The 23,761-nt window shown below is 48.3% G+C and overlaps 2 protein-coding genes across 13 annotated transcripts; one reads left to right on the top strand and one right to left on the bottom strand.

Moving 5' to 3' along the window:
* Window positions 1-283: 283 nt before the first annotated feature.
* On the bottom strand, window positions 284-7,190 carry LOC106033259 (uromodulin-like). Of its 4 annotated transcripts, none has more exons than XM_013176665.3 (9): window positions 7,060-7,150; window positions 5,781-5,847; window positions 5,082-5,249; window positions 4,120-4,325; window positions 3,246-3,406; window positions 2,456-2,701; window positions 1,654-1,813; window positions 1,120-1,264; window positions 284-423 (listed from the first exon to the last, which is right to left on the bottom strand). In XM_013176665.3, the coding sequence occupies exons 1-9, from the start codon at window positions 7,060-7,062 to the stop codon at window positions 323-325; spliced, it is 1,257 nt and encodes a 418-aa protein (XP_013032119.3). In that variant the 5' UTR covers window positions 7,063-7,150; the 3' UTR covers window positions 284-322. The 4 variants fall into 4 exon arrangements, with proteins under 4 accessions (XP_013032119.3, XP_047924918.2, XP_047924917.2 ...); XM_048068961.2 differs by lacking the exon at window positions 7,060-7,150 and adding an exon at window positions 7,041-7,059 and having other exon boundaries at window positions 4,120-4,342; XM_048068960.2 differs by lacking the exon at window positions 5,781-5,847 and having other exon boundaries at window positions 7,060-7,190.
* A 401-nt stretch (window positions 7,191-7,591) lies between these two features.
* Window positions 7,592-23,755, top strand: DRC7 (dynein regulatory complex subunit 7). Of its 9 annotated transcripts, none has more exons than XM_048068945.2 (18): window positions 7,594-7,893; window positions 8,760-8,914; window positions 9,348-9,522; window positions 9,988-10,113; window positions 11,303-11,497; window positions 13,177-13,329; window positions 13,653-13,871; window positions 14,498-14,626; window positions 15,604-15,676; window positions 16,006-16,134; window positions 16,989-17,117; window positions 17,781-18,007; window positions 18,891-19,103; window positions 20,197-20,307; window positions 21,218-21,328; window positions 22,357-22,548; window positions 23,019-23,158; window positions 23,312-23,753. In XM_048068945.2, the coding sequence occupies exons 2-18, from the start codon at window positions 8,778-8,780 to the stop codon at window positions 23,400-23,402; spliced, it is 2,550 nt and encodes an 849-aa protein (XP_047924902.2). In that variant the 5' UTR covers window positions 7,594-7,893; window positions 8,760-8,777; the 3' UTR covers window positions 23,403-23,753. The 9 variants fall into 9 exon arrangements, with proteins under 9 accessions (XP_047924905.2, XP_047924904.2, XP_047924902.2 ...); XM_048068938.2 differs by having other exon boundaries at window positions 7,777-7,893; window positions 22,354-22,548; window positions 23,312-23,751; XM_048068939.2 differs by lacking the exon at window positions 7,594-7,893 and adding an exon at window positions 8,053-8,077 and having other exon boundaries at window positions 22,354-22,548; window positions 23,312-23,752.
* Window positions 23,756-23,761: the final 6 nt, after the last annotated feature.

Genomic DNA, 23,761 nt, shown 5'->3' on the forward strand with positions numbered 1-23,761 from the left:
CAAGCCTGCAGGCAGGGCTTGCTACAGCTGGGTTGCTGGATTCTGAAGAGCCCAACAGCATGCCCTACAGCCCAGGAGCCAGACCCCATGAGGCACCTCATCTCATCACCCTGGAGCAGCCCCTGCATCTCAGCTTTCCTGGGTACTTGTTTCACTGTGGGCCAGGAGGGGATGAGAAGGTCCAAGGGATATGACAGGGAATAGAAATGTTCTGATGTGACTCATCCTTTGAGCACCATTTGAATCTCCTTCACCAGAACCCCTGTAAAGATGCAGGCAAGAGTCTCTGCTACTGCTATGTTTATTTGGAAACAGCCATTTTCTACAGCGTCTGCCTCCTCATGCTGACAGCTGCGGCAGCCACAGCGAACACACCAAGCACACACAGCAGGATGAGGCCCCCAGGGAGCCACAGGCTGGGTTCTGCCAAAGAGAGGAAAGGTTGGTTACAGGTCTGGGTCTCCTGAGCTGGTCGTGGCTCCTGGCATGGTTCCTGCAGGCCAGTGGGATGTTTGGGGGCAGGAGGCGAGCAGAAGAGGGGGCTATTGACTGTGAAGGGCAAGACCCACCAGACTGGGATACTGTGGATCCCTGAGGGCACTAACAGGACTTGGTCACCCCCACCAGCCTCACCTGGGGCCTCCACCCACCTGCTGCCTAGGGTCTCCATTTAAAATCATGCCTGGACTTCATGCTTGCTACAAGCCATACTGTCAGCAGGTTTGTCCCCAGCCCTGTTCCTGGACTGCTGCTTAGATCTCCTCGATTGACACTGGTGCTCGGAAAGATCCTGACTTGCTGGGTTGATTCAGAGTCCACCACTGTGAAAACCCAGCCTTCCTCACCTTGGGTGCTATACCTACACCCTGCTGTCTCTTAGATCCTGCCAGCCCCACTCCTCTGCTCAGCTTGACCTGTGCATTCTGTGGGAACCACTTACACAGAGCTAACCCCTGTGCTGGCATGACTTCTGGAGCACGCCACGTGTGGATGCGATACTTGAAAAACTCCACAGTCCTGTGCGGGGCAGTGATTTTAGTAGCCCTTTGTAATAACGTGACATTACCTAGACAGTGGCAAGGGTCTGAACTGCTGTCCTCCCAGGAGTGGCATACGTACCCTGCACGTCCTGTTGGCCAGCCCTGGAACGATGGCTCTCTGCTTCCGAGGAAGGAGCAGCCAGCAGGTGGATGGGCCCATAGGAGACAATCTTATTGTAGTCATCCGCCAGCGCCCGCTTGCTCCTCCAGTGTCTGGGGCATTGCTGCCAACAAAGCCAAGAGAAAGGAGGTGGGACCAGAGGGCAGGGGAGCAGTCCAACCCACAGGGCAAAGAGGAAGAGCTCTGGGAAAGGAAGCTCTGGAAAAGCTCTAGAGCATGGGAAAGGAGATGGTTCTGAAAGAGCCTTAGCCTGTTTCTCCCCAAGTCCTAGTGTAAAAGCCTCCTTCTGCAGATACCCAGCAGGTGGAAGAGAAGACAGAAAGGAGCTCTTTGGTGGGTTCAAACTCCTCTAACTCCAGTTCAGGGCCCTGAGGTGAGACCCTGCCACTGGACGTTGTTTACCGTGCTGAGGTACCTGAAACCAGAGCAGAAACCTTTCCACAAACAGTGGGCCCAGGGAAGGGCCCTCCCTGCATGGCCAAGAAAGCTCACCTTGGCACAGGGCTCAGGACTGTCGGGAAGACACAGCCGGACACGGCAGTGCAGGAACACCTCGGAGTACCCCACAAACTGAAACATCTGGAAGCTGAACTTGGCTGTAGTGCTCTCTCCTATGGCATTCAGGTATGTCACAGTCTCGTCGTGGGGACACCTGGGACATGATGAATGAGTCAGCAGGCAGAAAAGAAGGGAGTACATCCTGGCCTGGGACACCAGCAGCTCTGGTTTGCTCCAGAGCACATGGGGACTAGGCGCAGCCCCCAGGCAGAACTGGACAGCATCATTTGTGTCTGGGAACCTGTGGGGATGTGTTCCCTTAGCACTGTGTATCATGCCCAGCCCAGGCTAGAGCTCCCACCAGTGAAGGAGCTGTTTCATATCTGGCTCTGTTTGGCCATCACCACTGGGCAAAGTGGGAGTGCGCCTGGTTGTGGCCTACATCCCAGATATCCACATTACCAACTTTAGCTTGGCCACAGCCACCTTTCTGCATAACAAAGGCTGCCTGCATCCCTTGCCCTTTGCCTCCCCAGCCAGCCAAGAGTGATGCTGGACATCTTGCAGAGGAAGTTAGATGAGGGTTAGAAGTGTGTGTGTGGGGGGGGGGGGGGAGGCTAAATTCAGAGCAGTCTGAGAGCTCATCAAGCCTGGGAAGCACTTAATGGTGTCACTGCTCACAGCTCCCTCACAAACAACCTGTCCTCAGCAGCTCACAGAGACAGGCAACTGTGCTCATGGTGTCCATGGTGCCTGTGGCACAGAGACTGGGAGTGCTAGGGGATACACTGCTCACCCCTGCTCAATGAGCTCATGCCGCACATCCTGGTAGGGATCTGAGCTTGGCGTGGCCCAGCAGTCCTCAACACTCAGGAGGAAGTATCGGAGCTGATGCTGTCCTTCTATCTTCAGCATGGCATAGAGTGTGTCTGTGATGGGGACAGCTGTGGTCAGCAGGTTATAGGGCTGGAGGTAGGAGGGAGTCTTGTACAGCCTCATGCTGACATTGAAGTGCCCTTCTTTGACCACGAACTGCACCAGCCTGATAAGAGAGGAAAGCTCATGAGCACAGCAAGAAGGCAGGAGCTAAGTCAAGCCCGCAGTGCTGGCACAGGTTCCTCCAGGTTGCTGACCCTGGACATTTTCCCACTCTCGAGTACAGCCTTGCTGAGAGTTGGGCTTGTCCATCTGCACCACGTGCAGACAGGGGCAAGGACAGCTCCACAGTGTGTGCAGAGCTCTGGGGGTTCCCACAGACATGCTGGCCAGCGAGGGCTAGAAGAAAGGCTATCAGAGGTTCCTAACCTGCACCTCCACAGTGAGCATGTTCCAGTGCCCACTTTATTTTTTGGAGAATAGCAGAAAGGTAGATTCTACATGCCCCTGTCCCAAGCCCAAACATTATCTTGAAAAGCTATGTTTGGGCCCTCTCTGGGCAGAGAAAGAGAGGCACCCTGATGTGATATTGTTCTCAGAGCTCTCTGGTGGCTCCGTAGGGCTCTTGCAGATCATCTCATTAAAGGCATCTATTTTCCCACAAGCTCGAATATACTATGTCAGCGGCAAGGTGAGAAGGAACCACTCACTTGTCGACAGCGGTGAGAGCAAAGGGCACCTTCACCACCTGCTCATAGGCATAGACGCAGGAGAAATGCACCTCCAGTTGAAAACTCCGGGAGATCACACTCCCGCGTACTTCCCGCTCTGACTCAATGACGTTTGAGTATGACACATGGGAGCTGTTTTGCTGGAATGACACAGAAACAAGGTGTCCAGACCATGCCTCAGTCCATACACAGAGCTCAGCAACTCAGCTGTAGCTGCTCAAGGCCATCAGGCTTCAAATCCCATGTCCAGGGGCTACTGGCAGCCACCACCAGAGGAGGCAGGAGCCAGCACACAGACCAGAGGTGATAGCCCTCCTGTGCAAGACAGAGATGGATCACCGGTTCCTCAGCACCCTCCCTGGTCCAGGAGAACCTGTCAGGTTCTCCAGGGGAGTCTGTGGAACCCTGTGCAGTGGGGCCCCTGCCCAGGCACAAAGCAGCCCATGGCCTCTGGGGACAGTAGCTGTGTCAAACCCATCTCCTGGCTAGTGACAGATCCCACCAGCACAGTGCATTTCTAAAGAATTAAGTGATGTAGCAAGGAGTTACAGCCAGGACTGCAGAGCTCAGAAGTTTGTGCCAGAAAGCCGAGGGCTGTTATCAGCTCCTAAAGAATACACTGAGGCTTCCATGCTCTGCTGAACATGACAAGATGTGCTGCCAGCAGTGGTTTGGTGGAGGCAGAAAAGCTTTCTGATAGCCCCCCAGAGAAGTCTTTCAAGGGGAAAGAGAACTTCACAGTGCCAGATACAAAAGGAAAAGTCTCCATGGCTTTCCCCTGCTGTCCCCACTCAGCACATCTGTTCCTCTCATGGCTTCAGAACTACGCAGAGAATCTGTGATGGATCCTCACCTGAATTATTGATCCACAAGCAGTGTGATTTTCACCTGTGAGAGTGGCTGCAAAAAACCGCTCGCCCTCTTCTTCCCTTTCTGAAACCTTGCATGCCTGGTTCTTCAAGTGGACAAGTTCCCGGGGGATTTTCAAGAGTTCAAACACCTCCTTCCTCACCATCATCTTCATGTGCTCTTCCTCGCAGGCCAATTTTAGTACAACATCTGGGGGAAAAAGCCATCTGCAATAGCAATAAGAGGCCTGAAGGAGCCCTAAGTCAGCTATGGAATGGCACAGTCCCACTGAGCTCAGCAAACCCTCACCCCAGCTTTGTGGGAGGCTGCTGGTAGGGGTCTTCAGAAACACTGGGCAAAAGCAAAAGACAAACCTTTGGAAATGCACAAAAGCTAACGACTAGTTTTCTGATAGTTGCCTGACACCTGCACAAGTCCACAGCTGCTGATACTCTGAATGGACACAGTCCTCAAACTCAAGACACCACAGGCAGATGTCATGGGTCTGGTCCCTTCAGATGAGTCATCTACAGAATTGCTGCAGTCTGCCAAGGTAACCAGGCAGCAACAGCGATCCTCTGTTTCAGATGAACAAGACACAATTTTGACCAGTGTCTGGAAGGAGCCTGCACTGAAGCTGTGCTGGAGCCTGTGTAGCTGCAAGGCAGCTGCGCTCTGCAGTATGCCTTGCTGACCTTATAGGGCTACACCACAGCACGTCTTCTTGACAGTGAAGGCTTCCTTCCTACAGGAATTAAGACTGTTGGGGAGGAAGGAAATGGCCTGTGACCGGGTCTTGTATCAAACTGTAGTCAGGACATGGTGGCAGAGGTGGGGGGATGCAACCAAATCAAGAGCTGGGAGGTACTCCTGGGGCCCACAGTGGTAACACCAGCGCACCCTTCTCGTCACCCTTCTCTTTGGTGCCCGTGGGCAGACTGAGCTCACCAGCACCCCCAACCCTACCTTGGCACAACGCCCCTGTGAAGCCAGGTTTGCAGCTGCAAATGGGTCTGTCCTCCACCATCTGGCAGTCCCCCTGGTGTTGGCATGGGTTCAGCAGGCAGGTGTCTGAATTCCTCTTGGGACGCAGTGCAAAACCTTCCCTCAAGCTGTGAGGGCTCACCAGCTCACCTGCAGTGAAGGCAACGCGAGCAAGCTGAAATGCTGTAACATTTGCCCTACGAGAGACACAAAAGTGAATTTGCCCCACTGCTCACGAGGGCTGAGATCCTCACTCAGAGCAAAAGCAGGCACACTGCCACCATGCCACCAAATCTCAGGAAAAAGCTGCTGCCTTGGCTCGCCTGCGAGGATGTGATCAAGAGCATGGAAGACCTCCCCAGAATGGCCATAATCTGGACTGGAGCTCAGAAGGTAGCATCAGCTAGCATGGAGAGTGGTGGCACATCACAGCGTCTGTGCCTATCTCCATAGGTTATACACCATATGTGGCTGGGATGGAGAGTACGAAGTTTCTATCTGTTTTGATAGCTCTTATATGCCAGTTTGTGCCCTCCTGAGCATTGCTCCCTCATCCTCCTTTAGCAGCTTTCAGCAGTGCCCTGTATGAGGAACCTGAACACAGATCAGGTGAGGCTTCCACCTCTCCTTTCCATACTACCTGTCTGTGACCCAGCAGGGACAGTACACAATGAGACTCACTCTTGTTGCCTTCACAGCCAGCCAGGCATAGGGCAGAGACCAGCAGCAAATATGTCACAGTCCCTTCCTGTAAAAACAAGCAGGCTCTGGGTAACTAAGGTTTTCAGCATGCTCACTGGCGATGTTTGCAATCATTCAGAAAGAGCCAACCCTCAAGCATGGGTATGATAATTTCTGCACTGTATTTTCTCCAAAAACTACAGGTTCAATGGTATGAAGTAATTTCCTATCCCCAGGGGCAAAATCAGCAATCCCATCCCAACCCAGGATAATGCAATGGCCAACTACTGTCCTGAATTTAGGTAGCATATAGCTGAACCAAAAAGAGATAGTCCAGAAAGAAGGGATGGGAGTAACCCTATTTCAGACAGCAGGGATGTGCTGGCAATAATGAAGCCATATTTCAGCATGAACAGGCACTCTGAGTAAAACCGCACAGCTGAGGCATCAATCCAAGCTCCCAACAGAGAAAAGGAATTTCTCTCTTCCCACTCCAGCCATAGCTTTTCATTTGAACAGTTAGGATTTGCAAAAGCATCTTTGCCTTTCCAGTAACCTATATCCACAACAACAGAGACAATGGGATTAAAAAACAAAAACAAACACGACCTTGAACATAACTAAAATTTATGTCATGAAGCCACAGATAAAGTCAGTCTCCCCCACTAGGTCAGATAATATGTTTCTTTAGAGAAATTAATGGCATGGTGCTGGATGAGTCCCAGACATTGGAGTCTTATCAGAGCCATGGATATGGGTCACTTGGGGCTAGTGGCTCTGACATGCTGCTGCCCTGCTCACTGCACATGCCCTCAGTGCAGGGCAAAGTAAGGCCAAAAGCTCTGCTGTGGTCTGGCAGCAAATCATATATTCCCTCAGCCTTATGCTGAGCAGCTGTGACCACCAGAAATCTCTGCAAGGCGGGTTTATTCCCAGCCGTGCTCCTCACTCACTGCAGCAGAGCAGGGATGGTTCGCAAAGCACCAATTCTACAAAACCCGGGGCATGCAGAGCCCCATCTGCCGTGGGGGCATGGCTCCCATGGCACAATCCCCGAGCTTCAGTGGAAAACTGGTCCCTGCTGCTGCCAGGGCCATACTGCTGGCAGATACAGGCTTGTTCCCAGCTCAGCATGACATCCCTGGCAAACCTGGGAAGCTCTGCCCTCTGCTTCTGTGAAACAGGAGGTGCCTCTGCTTGCAAAGCCCCCTCCTGAAAGAGCCACCCATGGCTGCAGCAGCCTCAACACAAAGCTCTCACCTGTTCTCATCCCACTCACCATTGTCAGACCACTCCAAGCTCATCTACACACAGCAGGCTGGGTCCTTCCTGCACTTCCTGCTGCCAGCTTTATATCACCTCCTAGCAGCTCATCCTCTCCCCCACACAAACATGCTGCCTCTGTGATTGCACAAGAGCCAGATTACCACCGGTCAGCAGCAGACCGGGAAGAAAGGGCTCTCCAAAAGTGCGTCCTCCAGCACGGCCCTTCCGATTAGCTCAGGGCTGGTGAATGATGATGACCCAATCCACAGCCTTGATGGGACCCCAAGCAGGAACAGTGTCTGCAACAACCCTGCATCAGTAACATCCCCAGCAGTCTGGGGTTTTATGCATCCACGTGCTTTTGTTGTACCTGCTTTTGACTCAGCAGTAACAACAGATACCACAGTGGTACACGCAAAGGCCAAGTAACTGTGTGTACTGAATACACGTGGCTTCACACTCACATGTACATTTGCTTTAGCTGGTTTTTAATGACTTCTGAAATCTCAGATCTGTTGATACTATGATAGACACGAGGACAGGGATTTGGTCCTACCACGCTCTGCCACTTTTGGGTGTGAATCTCGTCTGCTTTGCATCAGGTATTTTACAAAGCAACAAAGCAGGACCGATGTTTGCAAGGAGAAGCAAAGTCAGCACAGCCCTCAGGCTTCAAGAGCAACAAAAGCATGGGTGAGGAATGTTTGTTGTGTTTTAAAACAGCTGCACCAGTGAGTGTAAGGGCAGCCCCCTAGTCCAGAGTTCCACAGCTCCCAGGCTGCTTCCTGGGCCGAGGGGGAGCTGCCTTGACACCTGCTGCAGCCGGGCTGCGTGGGGAGCTGCGCAGGTGAGCGGCTGGGAAGCCTGCAGCGGCTGAGGGAGCTGCAAAGCCTGGGTGGGCAGCCCGGGGTCTGGCCTGCGCGGGGCGGGTAGGCTCTGGGCTAGGCCCCGGAGGAGGCCGCAGGCCCCGCCGAAGCTGCCTGGGTGCGTAAGCGTTGCCATGGAGCGCTCGCAGCCCGGTGGCGGCGGCGGTGAGGCGGTGGAGGGCAGGGACGTGGGGCTGAAGGGGCTGTGGGGACGGGACCCCCTGGGCGGTGGGTGGCTGGGGAGCAGCGCTGGGCCCCGGGATACCCCTTCAACCCCCCCCCTCGCACCCGTTGCAAGGTCTGTGCCTCCATCGTGCTGCCTGCTGCCCAGCAGGTCAGCCTGACCGCAGGGAGGGGAAATAAACAGCCCCCAACGTCCCTGAAATGTAAATATGTGATACAAGCAGCACTCCGGCCTTGGAGGCAGCTCTGCTGCTGATGCGGCTGCAAAACGTCCCCCTCCCCAGGCCCTGGGGAGCAGCCACCGGGCTCATTGCAGCCCTGGCGTGGGCTGGGTGCCCCCTTCCATGCAGCACCGCCCAGGCGGCGTGGGGTGCACGGCATCTGCAGGGGTGCAGAAAGCGGGGGACGCAGCATGGTTTGGGACTGTTGTGTAGCACCCACTGAGCAAGGCCCCTGTCCTACCAGCTCCACCATACATGGGTGGCCCGGGAGCATGCAGCCATATGTTCAATCTGCCCAGCCCAAACTCAAGTTCAGTACTTACACCTGACTTCTGCAGAAACGGGAATGACACTGCTGGTGGCTCACAGAATAAATCAATGCGCCCAGAGTGCTAGTTTCTGCTCCCACCCCTGAATTTACCCTAGTGTGTGTGTTTCCGTAGTGGCCAGGAGGAGGCAGAATGGAGGTCCTAGAGGAGAATGACGAAGAGGAGCAAAGGGAAGAAGAGCTAATGAAGGCTTTAGAGATCAGTGATGAACCTCACAACATAGAGACAAAGCTGTCTGTGGACCAAGTCTTTGTTCCAAGTGATGTCTCGTAAGTCATGCCTGTCTGTCAGTCACTGGGACGAGCAGAGATGGTCCCTCTAGGGTCCATGGGGAGACTGCACATATGTGGCTGGCATGTGTGGTCCACTTGTATGGGTAAGGGGGGAGCGAGTTTTGTGTGCTGGGTGTATGTGTCCATGAGTGGGCACCTGTGTGATTAAGACAAGGTAACTCACTTCATTTTCCATCCATTTGCTTCTCTACTATATAAAGATCCCCTGATCCTCTGGGTCTGTGTCAGCTTGCCATCACTCCAGAGAAGCTTGGCTATGTCAAACTCGTGCCCACTTAAAATTATCTCTTCTTGGCTATGATCCCCGTATTTTCTGTGTGAAACAGGGAACCCCTGCTGTGTTTTGATAGCAGGTCATCCTGCTCCTAGCTTATTACCTGTGTCTCTCTGCCTCTTTCTGCTTTGGAAGTGATTTTGACTGGAGCTCCATCGACATATCCCAGTTACCATCCTCATACAAGACAAACTCCCCAAGGGAAAAGAAGCTGCTGCGCATTGCTGACCATTACCTCCAGCAGTACACTCACCTCTGCCCTGACCGCAAGCCACTCTTTCTGTACCCGGTCAATGAGTGTGGCATCAAGGTACGGGGTAGTGTGGGGCTGGGCCCAAGCTGCACAGCTGTTGTCTAGTTCTCGACCTGATGCTCCCCTGAGTATGTGGAATTAATTCTTTGGATCAGCTTCCCCCAAAATTTATTATATAAACGACATGCAAGGCAAAAAAAGAGCCAGAGCATGTAGAAGCTGGAAGGCGTGGTAGCTATTTGTCTTGCTTGAAAGCTAAGAGAAGGCTTGAATCTGTAATGTGTCTGAGATGGGTTTGAGGTTTTAGCCACAGGCAAACAGAAGTGTCTATTGGCAGAGGGCCTCTTAACTCCATGCATTTTCATCTCAGAATGGGTGAGGAGGGTTACCAACACTGTTGACATGCTCCAGGGAAGTCCTGAATGTAAGCTACAACAACCAGGGATGGTCTGAGAATGGCCATGAATGGGACACTCCACCAGGAATCTGCTGGCTGACCAAAGACCTCTTACTGCCTTACAGAAGTTTGTGAGCACAACAGTGAGGCCAACCCTGCTGCCTTACACAGAGCTGTACCACTGGGATGGCTGTGCCAGCTTTGTCTGTGATTATCTCACCATGGAACCCCTCAAGTCCCCTCTCATACCGGTAAGAAAGAGGCAACAGTCCCATCAGAAACATGATGGAGATGAGAGAAGGGCCTCTCAACAGGACACAACACGGAAACCCCAGGGGCTGGGTTTACAAAGGTCTTTGGGTCCTCCAGCTCCCCATAATTACTTAGGCAACCCCACAGTTCCCACAGGCGCTGTGCTCTTTGTTTGAGCCTGTCTTCCCAGTACACGTACAGTGTTGTCAAGCAGTTAAGCACCATTTCTACCAGACTGGGCCTGACCCTGCTCTCAGCCATCCCATATGACCAGCTGGTCTGCTGTGGGTTGCAATGTCTGCCAAGCCTCCCTGCCAGGAACAAAGAGACCTTGGACCAAAGGAGCATAAAAAGCCCAGGTGATGATGTTTGGCCTCAGTGACTAGGTTTTAGGGGCTTTAGACACTTCTGTTCCAATATTTGGGATATTTTGAGATGGCTGAAGGGAGATTAGAAATCTCAAAAATAAGAGTGGCAAGAAGAGATGATGCCAACATTGGGGCAAGTCCTAAGGGTGGTATGAACCAGCTAAAGCAAAGAGACCAACAACAATCTCTGCTAGCAAGGACTGCTGATGTCCTATGGAGTGCCCCATACAATCTACGTGAGCTCCATGCTGGCCAAGTGTGTCCCAAGAGTCCCAGGGTCTCAAGAGACACTTATAATTTGAGATCATTGAGAATATATCTTAATTTAGTGGACAGAGACTGATCAAATCTAACGTGCAGCCTCAGATCTGGGATGGTATAAACAGAATCTCTGTATTCACTGTGTGTGTATTGTTCCCTTTGCCTGGTCACCAGTGAGGGCCAGAAGGGAATAAGTTCCTTTTGAGCTATAATTTAGCTTATGGGTCTTTTGCTTTGAAATGCTACAGACAGACCAGCTAGAGATGGAGGTAAGCCCCACCCTGGTGTTGTGGTTAGTATTAGATTCTCTGCAATCTGGTGAGCTTGTCCTGCCCATCTCTCCATGGCTAAATTTGTCACAAGATTTGGGGTAGGAATTTCTCCAGATCACTTTGGAGGGGAATTTTGGAGTCTGTGGCTTATGTAGGAGTTTCATATAACAGATTCTCTATTGGTACAGAGCCCAGGGATATGGGCAATGCTCTGTCTCTCTCTTGCTCCCTGCCTGGGGCATGCTTCACAAGACAAGCACTGAGAACATGTATCCCTCTCTTTCAAGCCCAGTTTGCTCTATTCCCCAACCACCATCCTGAAGTACCAGCGAGGAAACTGCTTTGACTTCAGTGTGCTGCTGTGCTCCATGCTGATTGGGGCTGGGTACGATGCCTACTGTGTGAATGGGTATGCCACTCACGACATATGCAGCCTGGACGAGACTCTGGAGGTGTGCCCACTGCTCAGGAAGCCACAGGAGGTAAGGAAATCTGCAGCAAGCAGGCAGGTAGGAGCCTGGTTTTCTGGTTCTGGTAAGAAGACCATGACACTGGTAGGAAGGACAAAGCACTTGGAAGGCCAGTGAAGCTGGTATCTCTGGTATGTCCACAGTGCAATAAGAATGAGTCTAATGGCAAGCTGCAAGGCCCCCAAGTCCCATCACCTGTTTGCTTTCCAACCATACTGCGCACTTTAAGAGGGCCACAGCTTGCCTGCGTTTTGACCATGTAGCATTCACACTGTGCTTAGGACGAAAAGATCTTGGGACTATACTGGACCCCACATTCTCTTGCTGCAAGTGGAAGTGAAGACCTTCTGTGAATGCTTATTAGCCCTTCAGGGATATCTGCTAGTTTGGCAGGACCATCCACATCCATACTGGATCCACCCAGACTGCTCACCTGAGTGATCATGGGGTATACAGGAGGCAGCATGCATGCTCAGCCTGTTCGTTCCTGGTGAGCTCCAGAGTTGGGCTAGCTGGAACAGCTTCTGGTCCACACTACGTTTCAGTCTGTATGAACCAAGGGGGTCTTTTGGGTGATTTTCCACATTTCTTTATGTGGCCTCTTTGGCTTCAATGAACTCTTGGCTCACCAGGTCCAATACCACAGACTGTCAGAGGTGGGGAAGTGCAAAGTACCTTTAAGCTACATGTTTTTTTACCTTCTTGCACCCTTATTGAGTGCACCCTCAGTAAGTTTGCAGATGACACCAAGTTGGGAGGAAATATCAGTCTGCCAGAGGGTAGGAAGGCCCTGCAGAGGGACCTGGACAGGATGGGTCAATGGGCAGAGGAGAATGGGATGAGGTTCAACACAGCTAAATGCCGGGTCCTGAAACTTTGGCCACAAAAACCCCATGCAGTGCTACAGGCTTGGGGCAGAGTGACTGGAAAGTTGTGCAGAGGAAAAGGATCTGGGGGTGTTGGTCGATGCTTTCCTCAACATGAGCCAGCAGTGTGCCCAGGTGTGGCCAAGAAGGCCAACGGCATCCTGGCTTGTATCAGGAATAGTGTAGCCTGCAGGACCAAGGAGGTGATTGTCCCCCTGTACGCTGCTATGGTGAGGCCGCACCTCGAGTACTGTGTTCAGTTTTGGGCCCCTCACTACATGAAGGACATTGAGGGCCTGGAGTGTGTCCAGAGAAGGGCTACGAAGCTGGTGAAGGGTCTTGAACACAAGTCTTATGAGGAGCAGCTGAGGGAATTGTAGTTGTTTAGTCTGGAGAAGAGGAGGCTCCAGGGCGACCTTATTTCTCTCTACAACTACCTGAAAGGAAGCTGTGGGGAGCTGGGGGTTGGCCTCTTCTCGCAGATAACTGGCAATAGGACTAAAGGGAATGACCTCAGGTTGTGCCAGGGGAGGTTTAGTTTGGAAATTAGGAGAAATTTCTTCTCAGAAAGAGTGGTTAGGCATTGGAACAGTTTGCCCAGGGAGGTGGTGGAGACACTGTCCCTGGGGGTCTTTAAGGAAAGGTTGGACGTGGTACTAAGGGATGTGGTTTAGTGGGTAATGTTGGGGGGGGGGGAGGGATGGTTAGATCAGATGATCTTGGAAGTCTTTTCCATCCTTAATGATTCTATGGTTCTGTGATGCTCTCGACTTTCTCTTGATTCCTACTGGGTTTCACAGCAATTCCTTGCTTTTGCGGAGACAGGTCCCAAAGGAAATAATGAAGAAGTCCAACAAGTATAGAGTTAAGTCCTCCCCAGACATGCAGAGCAAATTTGAGCTTCAGCAGGAGGCCAAGAAGAAAGCAGAAACTGAAGCCACCCATAAGAACGAGGAAAGAGGAGAAGAGAAGGTCACGGTGAGTTACAAGGTCCACCCTACTCTTAAACTGCAATATCAAAAATTGAGACCTGGATAATAGCTGACCAAAAACTGGAGCTCACCACCCTCCATAAAGAACAATACAACTCTGATTTGGGCCATGAACATGTAGCCTCTGAGAACACAGTGTTGTGCTGACATAGAAATATCTGCTGGGTATGTACTGCATCACTGTTCTGAAGAGTATTAAGGGCTTGGAGATCTTTAGAAGTGGGCAGGGGAGAGAATAAGGCTGCTGGTGGGTTGGACTAAAGTGGCAATAAAATGGCAATAATTATTGCTCTGTCTTCTGGGCTACAGGAAGTGGAAAAGCCCACGCATGACCCTTTGTATGGCTTACGGGTGCATGCATGGGTTTTGGTTCTGTCTGGGAAGAGGGAGGTTCCTGAGCCCTTCTTCATCAACCCCTTCACGGGGAACAGCCACAGCACCATGGATGAGCACTTCCTTGGAATTGAGAGTGTCTGGAACCACAAGAATTACTGGGTGAACATGCAGGACTGCCGGAACGGCTGCAAGGTAATGAGCTCTTACATATCCGTGTGCCTGTTCTGATTACATAGACTCCAGGTCTGGTATCTGGAGCCAGTCCATGGCATCCCAGACCCTGAGCTAGCAAATGCAGATTATACCTATTAATCCCCTACAATGCTACAATATCAGCTTTTGAGGTTGGCTGGATGACCATTCTCTCAACAACAGCTTTTAGAGCAGAATCTGTCAAACGTAGCTCAGGGCATGAAAGATCTTGATTTGGCTCTTCCCACACTTCAGTTACTCTCCAGATGATATAAAGCCTGGGAGGTGAGGGGCTGAGTCACAGTCACTTTAGGCCCATATGAATGACCCTGGGGCCATGCATGCCCCAAGGAAGGAGGCAGAAGCATTTCCAGCAGCTTCCCCTCAATTGTGGCAGGGAAAGGGAGCTGCAGCCTTCCAGGCACAGGGTCAGTCTTTGGGGTTCCACCAGTGAGCCAGGGGTTTGATGAGCTCACCTCACTGAGGTCCAGGGTCTGCCCAGAGTCCTCAAACTCTGACACCCAGCCAGGTCCAGAGCACTGCAGATGTGCAGAAGCAGCGTGCAGTTTAGTGTCAGGCCTGTGAGACGGCTCTGTATTTATGTGGGTTTCTTCTATATGGCCTAGGATCTCATCTTTGACTTGGGTGACACTGTCCGCTGGGAAATTATGCTTTCAGAGACTGACAAGCCTCTTCAGGTGCTCCTGGATGCTGAGGAGGAAAATGAGCTATTTGACAGGAACATGGATGACACAGTGAGTGACCCACACAATGGCTTTCTTGCAGTGGTGATGCTGTAGTGAACTGGTGTGTGTTCATGGCCTATATATATGTCTGCCTGCCTGTTGCCCTCTCCAGGTCAGATCACTATTGCTGTAGCTATCCTTTGGTTGGCACTCTAGATTCCTTCTCAGTCTTGAATAGTTTAATGCTTTTTGGAGTAGGTCTTCCAAGTGCTAGTTTCACTCTTCCACAAAGACACAGGACGCAGCACACTGGTACTTCTGGAGTCCTAAGTGGCTACGAGTCTCTGAGGGGTTAGCACCCAACCTGTAGTGCGTTGATATTTGGGACAACATAATTTCAAATAATAAAATCCAAATAAAAAAAAATCTGGACATTCTTTCTCCGTTGGTCAGCACCCTGATCTTATGAGTTGTCAACCAAATGTAGAAATAATGCATGTATTTTGATATACCAAAAAAAGGCTGCATGCTGTAAGCCAAAAATGCTATGTTGTCTTGATGGCAGAACACAGTATGATAAAAGCAGGTATTACACCAGCACAGCACAACAGAGAAACACCGGTAATAGCACATTGCCTTCTGTTACCTGGTCTTCTCAGCTCGTGTCCATCACCAGGGAGCAAAGCGCCTTCCACGGTCTATGTAGAATAAGCTGGTCATTAGTTTGAATGGCAGCTGTCACATTCATACCCTATCCAGCAGGTGCTAGCCACAGTTCATTAGGCTTGGATATACAGATGTGCTAGCAAGAGTGTGGGGATTCAGTAAAGTTCTCCTTCTATGTAAACTGCAGCGTGCCGCTTGTCTCTGTCCTCAGGCTGTGTGTGGTTGCTCCAGCCCTCATAACTCCGTTACCGTGCTGCTCAGGACCAATGCCACCTCGCACAAGTTGCTCTGTGATTGCTGCAGTGCATTTTCTAGAACCAAAATGCCTCCTAGCACAGAGAAGCTGCCAAAAACGTAAATCTCTGCTTCTGTTTCAACAGGAGGAGGAGGAGGAAGACACGAGTTTTGCCATGCCGCCTTCATGGGTAGCCCCTATCCAGATTTCTCCCAGAGGTACCTATTCTTTGCCTTTTGCTTGCCTGTCAGCTAACCTTTCAGAGGAGCTGGGAGGTTTGTTTATCTCACGCAAGAGCTTCCCCTTCAGGATGTTCAAGGTACAGCAGCGAAGAGCCGCAGATCAAGGCATACATTGGCTATTGTTTTGAATGCCTGCCTCTGTGCGCTGTCTCATCCTGGGCGGGAAATCCCCGCAGACACACGCACACTGTGTTTGCCTGCTAGCTGAATTATTTTGTCTGGGATGGACTTTCTGTTACCGCTGTGCATATGAGACTGCCGCTGATGGGAATCAATCTTTCTGACCCCTCCCTTGCCTACTGCAGAGTTTGAGACCCGTTGTTCCCAGGGGAAGAAGGTGATTCTGTACAAGAAAGCAAAACTGGAGAAATGGGCACCGTACCTCAACAGAAATGGGCTGGTGAAACGCCTCACTGTCTACGCAGACTTAGGCTGTAAGGAGGATGAGTGAACACTCTTGATACACTGAGCAAACAGTCTGGGGTGCGCTGACGGGTGGGGGGTGGAGTACTTTTTCTGCCAGGGTTTCTCTTGTGCCTTCTCCTCCTCCTTTCACGTTTTTGGGATACTTATCTATTACTTCATCAAACACTTCGTCACACTCACTGTCTGTCAAGCCCCGGAGCTTTGCATCATTGCTAGGGGGTTCTGCAAGAATTTGAATCAGTTTAACACCCTAACAGTGATGCTGATTAGTGCCACAGGTCAGCTGCTTGGATTTGCAGTCTTCAGAGAAATGGAAGGTTGGTTTAAACTGTCCAGCTGCATCACTTTTCCCATTGGTGTTTCTAGGAGCCATAGAAAGAGGCAGCTAGATAGCGTGATCATTTCTGTACTTCAAAGCATTATCCTTCAATGGCTGGTCCACGAAACCGCAAAAATTCCTGACTGGTCTTACAAACTCCTGTCCCCAGCCATCTTGGATGGTGCAGTCTCATTCCCCTCCAGTCTTGACGCTATTATGAAATATTTGGGATGGAATTTATCTCACCAAATACATCCATCCACTGCGACATCTTCTCCCCTGAGCCGATGACTTTAGTTCCTGGTGACAGAGAAGAATAAGCTCTTTTATGTTATAATTCATCTACTTTAAAGTAGATTAGGATTCATCTATTAGGATTTATCTATGAAATGCCCTAGTGCACAGGGCCAGTTCTATTGAGTACACTGATTCTGTCTCCTGTGGCTATATCAGAAGCATAGGGTATGCACAGACACTGATAGCTCATCATAAGAATTGTACCGTCTCCAGTGTAAGGCTGTGAAATGGCATGTCTCCCACCAGGTACTGAAGTAGTGGAGGTGAGGGAGTGGTTCAAAAACCGAGAAGACATGTTGGATATGAGAGAACTGAATAAACAAACACAGCTGACCACAGAGTACTTCAGCCCAGGACACCTCCTCGGTCTTAAAGGTATTCTAGTTCATCTGGGCAACCAAGGTGACTGCAGCTGATAGGACATCGTGTGAATCCCTCCTAGCAAAAACAAAAGCCCACAGCAGGGGGGACTGCATACTTCTGGGATGAATTGCATAGATTAGTAATATGGTCTCCAGTTGAGATTAGAGAATTGGGTTGGTTGTGCTTCTAGTTTTGGGCAATGCTTCCCCCCAGCATAACAGAAGATGACATCTATATCACAGATATAGAGTGATATTATGTACTTCTACCAGCAGAAGTGGTAGAAGTAGAAACTTTCTCCTTGGGATTATGTTCAATCTCTCAGTGTTTTGCAGCTGTAGGAGAGAAAGTCCTGCATCAGATCTGTTGCTGAAACAGTATTTCTCCTGAAGAGGTTGCACCAATTCCTTGTATGGGAAGAGCCGAGTCCAGGCTCCACTCACTGCTACCTTGCTGTGTAAGGAGGAAAGTGACCATGCAAAGCTTTCCTGCCATCTTCAGGCCATGGCATATTGGTGCACAGCAGTGAAGAGATAACATTCCCTTCCAGCACTCTTAAGTGCATTTGATTTCTTGGCTGATTGAGAAAATGAAACTTCCCCTGGATGTACCTATGTTCACTAGTATTACAGTCACTAATTCTGAAAATGTATGTAATCTCTTTTGTGTCCATAGTCCACATCTATAAGTCAATGGAGCCAGAGACTGAACGTGTGATGGAGTTTTACAATGAGGCACGAGTCGATGGCCTCCAGAAACGTGCTGAAAATGCCAGTGAGATAAAAGAGTACTTCGTGGGACGGGATGACTTCAAATACTTCCAGCACACAGAGTTTGGCAAAAGAGGAAAGAAAATAAGTGTGGCTGGTGCCAGAACTGATATTAACTCCCGGCCTATAGTGGTACGGCCAAGGCAGGAACAGAAAAATATCTGTCACTGTGATATTTATACTATGCAAAACATTCTGTTTAAGGCTATAGGTTCACTTTCAGTTGGCATAGCCAAGGCAAAACTCCAGAAGAAACCTAGCTTTGTTAAGCTGCTGTGTCTTGCAGTTGCTTGTCTGACACTGACAGCCACAGTGTGACCATTCGTCACCAAACATATTGAGCAGCTAGAATGAAGCTAGGAAAATGTGTGTCAGAGGAAGAAAAAAAAGCCTAACTATGATTTTGGAATGAAATTTTCACAGGACTCAGAGAGTCAAATGATTTCATATTCTGGCCCCAAACTAATAATATTTTGGGTTCCTGACAGTGTCCCATGACGCTGATTTGTTACAAGCAGTAGTCTACCTCTTTTTCTTGCCAGGTCTGACTTGGAGAAATGGGAGGAAATCTGACACCTGGTGGTATGGCTCAGACACATCACCTTTCAAGATAGAGCCATGCAATGGTCTGCCAACAACCAGATCGCCTTTTTTTCTTCTTCTTCTTCTTCCTTTTGTTGGGGAATCTGGGAAACTTTGTTGTGCTCCAAAATACCTTGCTTCCTGTAGTTCCATCAGACAGGGATGCATCTCAAGCTAACTTTGAGCCTGAAGAGCACAGTAAGCTCCACAGATAGGAGACTTTTTATTGCTTTAAGCAGCTTTGTGCTTGTTTTCTCAGGCACGTGAAAGAACAGTGGGCCATGAATATGGGCCAAGGTCTTAGGAGTTGCTGTCACAGTCCAGGCAGAAAGGCCCAATTTTTCTTTTGGCTTTTACACAACTCTCCACAAATTTTGCCATTTTTCTGTGTTGTCTAACCTGCTTCCATCTATTTCTTTTCAATTCTCATCAGCAAATGAAGGAATGTTTCCACAGAAACCTAGAAAAGCCTGCTGATGAAGATGTAGCAGAACGTGTCTTTCTGATCACAGAGGAGATGATCCATCTGACATACCACCTCAAGGATAAATACATTACTGCCTCAAAGAAGGATTTCTTCAAACCGACAGAGAATTACAGGAAGCAAAGTGAAATCATGACCCCAGAAATGTGCATCACGTACCAGGTATGGAGAAAACCCATTTATATCTTTGAGTTTTCCTTGATCAGTGGGACACAAAAGGTAGGTGAAATGTCCATGGCATATTCCATGCTCCGCCTCTCCTCCGTCTGCATGCCTCCCCCACAGACAGCCTCCAGACTGACAACACAAACACCGAGGGAGATGCACTACCATGCTGATTGGGCCCACAAGATTTGGTGTAGCATGAAAGGCTGTCTCCAGCCATACCTGAGGTCATCTTCTGAGGTTAGCTCATCAGGCGGTGTAGACACAGCCACTGAGATCTTGCAAGATGCTGGGTGGGCTCAGTCCTGCATATTCATAACAGGGAAGCTGAAATTTCCTCTGCTGTCCTCTCTTGAAGGAGAGATGACAGCAGAGAAGCTGAAGCAGATTTTAACTCAAATTCTGCCATGGACTTCTTCGGTCACATTGTTTAAATCTCCCTCAGTTTACCCTGCAGATGTAGACAAGATGGTAAGGCTTTATTAATGCATTGCTGATAGCTAGCTAGCTATAAATATAAACTGATAGATTAAAAAAAAAAAAAGAGAGAGAAAAAAGATAGATAGCCATAAATAAAAGAAAAAGGGGAGTACTGTCATTAAGCCAAATTCTCTCATTCATGAGTGGGTTACTCAACCAACATCACTGATGTGAGTCTGTAATCAGGAGCAGAAGTCTGCCTGTAAATTCTGTACTGATGCTGCACAATTATGCTTAGGAAAATCAGAGAGATACAAATACAGATTTTTTTTTTTTTTTATGTCATGAAAGGTTTTGTTAAAGTTTGTATTTCTAATGGGGAGAATACACAGAATGCAATTGCTGGAGTGCTGTCCTTTCATCTCTAACCCTGTAAAACCGGTCCCAGCCAACAGGAGCATCAGCGAAGAAATGCAAGATATAGTCTAGCTGACATTACTGATAGACTCAAAATCTAGATGAAGTCTAATCAGCTGTTTACCGTAGGCTAGATGTTTCAATAGTGTAAATCAGTGTCTCTATATTGACTGTAGCAGAATTGTGCCAATTTGTGTTTTATGACTCACAGTCAGAGAACACTACTGTCTTTCACTAGCTTATCTGCTTCCAGGCAGGGTCCTCTGTGAAAGACAAGAAGTTGCTACACCTGTACAAATTGTTGCAAGAACTAGCAGAGGAAGAGAAGCAGCTGAAGCAACAAGTTCGGCAATCTGAAGCAGAGGTAACAGGGACGTCTCCATGGTATTGTCAGAGTTGGTCAGGTGTACTCTTTGTTCTCAGGGAGGGAGATAGTTTCAGAGAGCAAATAACGGTGTATGAATTGGGGCATCTAGAAATATCTGCTTTTTGTCTGGGAATGAGATCAAAAAAGAAAGGATATTGTGTGTAACGTAAATCTAGTTGCTAGGCATTTCCAGGAAGCCATAACCGTAATACTGAAGTGATTTTTTGTAGGAAAAACTGCAGGAAAATATTTCATAAAATACACCACTTGTACTGCTAATCACATTGAGACCAGTGTAACAAGTGTTCTTACAAGTCTTTGTGGCTACTTCGTGATAAATACAACCATTCTAGCACGTGGAGGCAAAGCTCCTGGATTTTATTTTTTATATTGCTTTTATGTGGAAGAGAAAACCCAGAAAGAGCTGGAGATGAATGCGCAACAATATTAGCACAGAATAATAATAAAGAACAAGATTGCAAAAGCCCATTTTTCAGAAATTTGAAGAGTATAAGCCATGACCTCATGAACTACCTCACCAAAGTTTGCAGTCGTGATTTATTAATGGTCAAAATATCCCTGTTGCTTGTGCTCTATATCTTCCTAAGACAAAGAGAAAAGCTAAAGCTACCAGTGCCATTTCAAAACTGTTGGCAAGACTATGACTCCAGAACGGCTTTGTTACTGAGTAATGTTAATTATTGGACTCCAAATTACATCACTCTAAAAATAAGGCCATTATCAGATTGACCTATCAGCAGAATATGAGCATATTCATATAGATCTAAAATGTATTTAATATTATGCTACAGTTCTTGTATGCAGCATATGTTCTGTTAGCAGGTGAAGCATTTCAAAGTACGATCACTTTGTGAGAAAGCTAAGGTGTCTTCTGATTTTTTGGAAGGTGCTAAATATTCTGAAAATCCGTGAGAATGAAGAAGCAGACATTAAATTGACAGTTTCAATTTATAATACAGAGAGGAATGAAAAGAGGAAACAACAATATGAAGCCACGGTAGGCATTCTTTATTAATCCCGGTGTTTATTACATGCACACAAAGAAATCCAGAGTAAGCTTCTTCTGTCTGACATTACCTCTAATGAGCATTTAGTATTATTAGAACATACTGAGCCAAATTCCTAGCAGTTACAAGTCAGCACAGATTTAGCTTTCCTGTGAAAATATAACATGGTCATGGTATGATCTTCTAACTCTCTGGACTAGCCCCCCCTCCCCATCAGAGAAGGATTATTGTTTTATTTTATTTAGTTAGTAAAATAATTAACAAGTATTAGTTGACAATGTGATTGTCAGGGGAGTATGATGGTGGAATCCAAGCTGCATCTTTATATCTAGGGCTCTGTATTTATATCAGGAATATGTGCACTTCTTTGTGTGAGGGTTTTATTCAGCTATGAATCAGTTGGTTTTTTTTTGTTGTTGTTGTTTTCAGTATTAGTTGCAAAGCCTATTTTGTTCCTGGATCTCTCTCAGAAATTATTACCTTAGGAATGTTGTGGACAAACACAGAAAGATTCAAGAATAATTATTTGCAACATTTCAAGATCTCCAAGATGTTTCTTGTGAACGATTTTTAGGCTGAGCTTTCCTGAACAGATAAAAGTTATAAGAGGTGATACTAGGTTTTACATACCAAACATTTAGTGTGAGACACAGAGGTAGAGATCCAAGAACCAGTTGTTTGCCAGTCTACAAGCTAGTATCATGCAAAATACCCTGTCCAAATACAAATGCATTTTGGCCTGCTTGTACCTCAGTAGATAGCACGTTCTGTGTAAGATACATCTCTACAATCAAAGAAATTAGGAGAGATGCTAAAAAGGATGATAGAAAATAAATTACAGAATAAAAAACACCTTGGGAAATGCAAGAGTATTGATCAGCCTACAGGAAAAAGAAGCATTATTTCCTCCATAGGGTGGAATGAGTTTTGGCCTTTGCTTTTACTTTGCCTTATCAAAGGGTGTTTGGGAAACAAGTCAATGGGATCATGACTCTTTCTGTCCTTTCCCCTCCAGAAGAATGCAATGGAGGATGAATTCCCAGTACATGAGGAACAGGATCTGGATTACCTGGCACCTTTTCTTATTCAAATTGGCCATCCTGAGAAAATGACCAAGGGGCAGGTTCTGCGCCTCAGAGATGACTGCCTGACTGATTTTAAGAATCGTCTCATTGCTAAGGCCAACATCATCCAAGCTCGCTTTGAAAAGGTATTCCCAGCCTTACTCCAGGACGAACATGTCACTGGAGTCTCTTCTGCACTGTCAGGAGGGTAACACACCTCATTGTGACAGCAGGCAGGAAACAGAACCCCTTTACCTTTAAGAGAGTCATAAACAAACCTGTGTATTTTTTGTCATTAACATGTGAGATCAAAGAACAGAATAGCTCAAGGGTCAAATTCAGTCCTTGTTTCAAGCAGGGCTGCTTTGGTTCTCCAGTGTTTCTTGACTACAGTGAGGCAACACATTCTGGTCCTGCAGCTTCTCACTGGTCCACGTGTTTTGATTTCCTTGTTTTCATATTCTGTGAGACCTCATCTCAGACTTATTGCCTGCCATGAAAATAGAACGGCTCTTATTTGTGGTTTCCTTCATCTTGGCTCCCTGAACTTTGAGTTGCACTTTTGTGCTCCTCGCTCTCCATCACCCTGACTTCTTGTGACTCATTCCCTCAACAGGAGGTAGAAGAGCTGAAGAAGAAGAACCAGCAGTTTCAGGAAAATCAGAGTCAGCTCAGCAGGGAGGAGGAGGCTGTCTTCCTCGCTGATTACTCTGAAACCATGTTCTGTATCCACATTGTAGCGTTAAGGCTCAACAGGTATTGGAAATGACTGCTTGAACAGTGTCTAGTAGAATGGGGGGTCTACCAGTCAGCATTCCTAGTTACTCAGCAGTGAAGCTATTCTGTAAAATATTCTACTGTATGCCCTGCTGCAGCTTTACTCTGATGTTTGTTACCTTCTTGTTCTAGGGAAAAGCAGACAGCACCACAGAAATACCTTGCTCTTGAAGAGAAACTGCGCAAGGACCCTCGCCTAGCTGTGCACCTCAGTCATGCTTGATTTCTTCTTTATTCCTTCACATCAGACACTGAATCAGTGCTGAAGCCTGTTACAAGCTGCCTGAAAAAAATGCAGGTCTTTCCTACTTGCTTGTAGTAAATATTGCATTATCATCAGATTATGCTAATAGCCTTTATGCACCTTTTTCCAGAATTCCATTTTAATGAACTTATACTATTCCACTGTCTTTTTCTTCTCACTCTTTTGTTCTAAGGTCAACCTATATCAAGAGTGTCAAGCGATTACACCATGGTTGACACTGAGGTCTGAATGAGACTTTAGCTTTAAGTTCTGCTTCAGAAGTTGCTACAAATTACGTGTGCTGCATTGCATAGCTTCTTCTGGGAAGTTGCTCCCTA

The sequence above is a fragment of the Anser cygnoides genome, chromosome 12 (genome assembly GCF_040182565.1).
Source record: "Anser cygnoides isolate HZ-2024a breed goose chromosome 12, Taihu_goose_T2T_genome, whole genome shotgun sequence".
Lineage (NCBI taxonomy): Eukaryota > Metazoa > Chordata > Aves > Anseriformes > Anatidae > Anser > Anser cygnoides.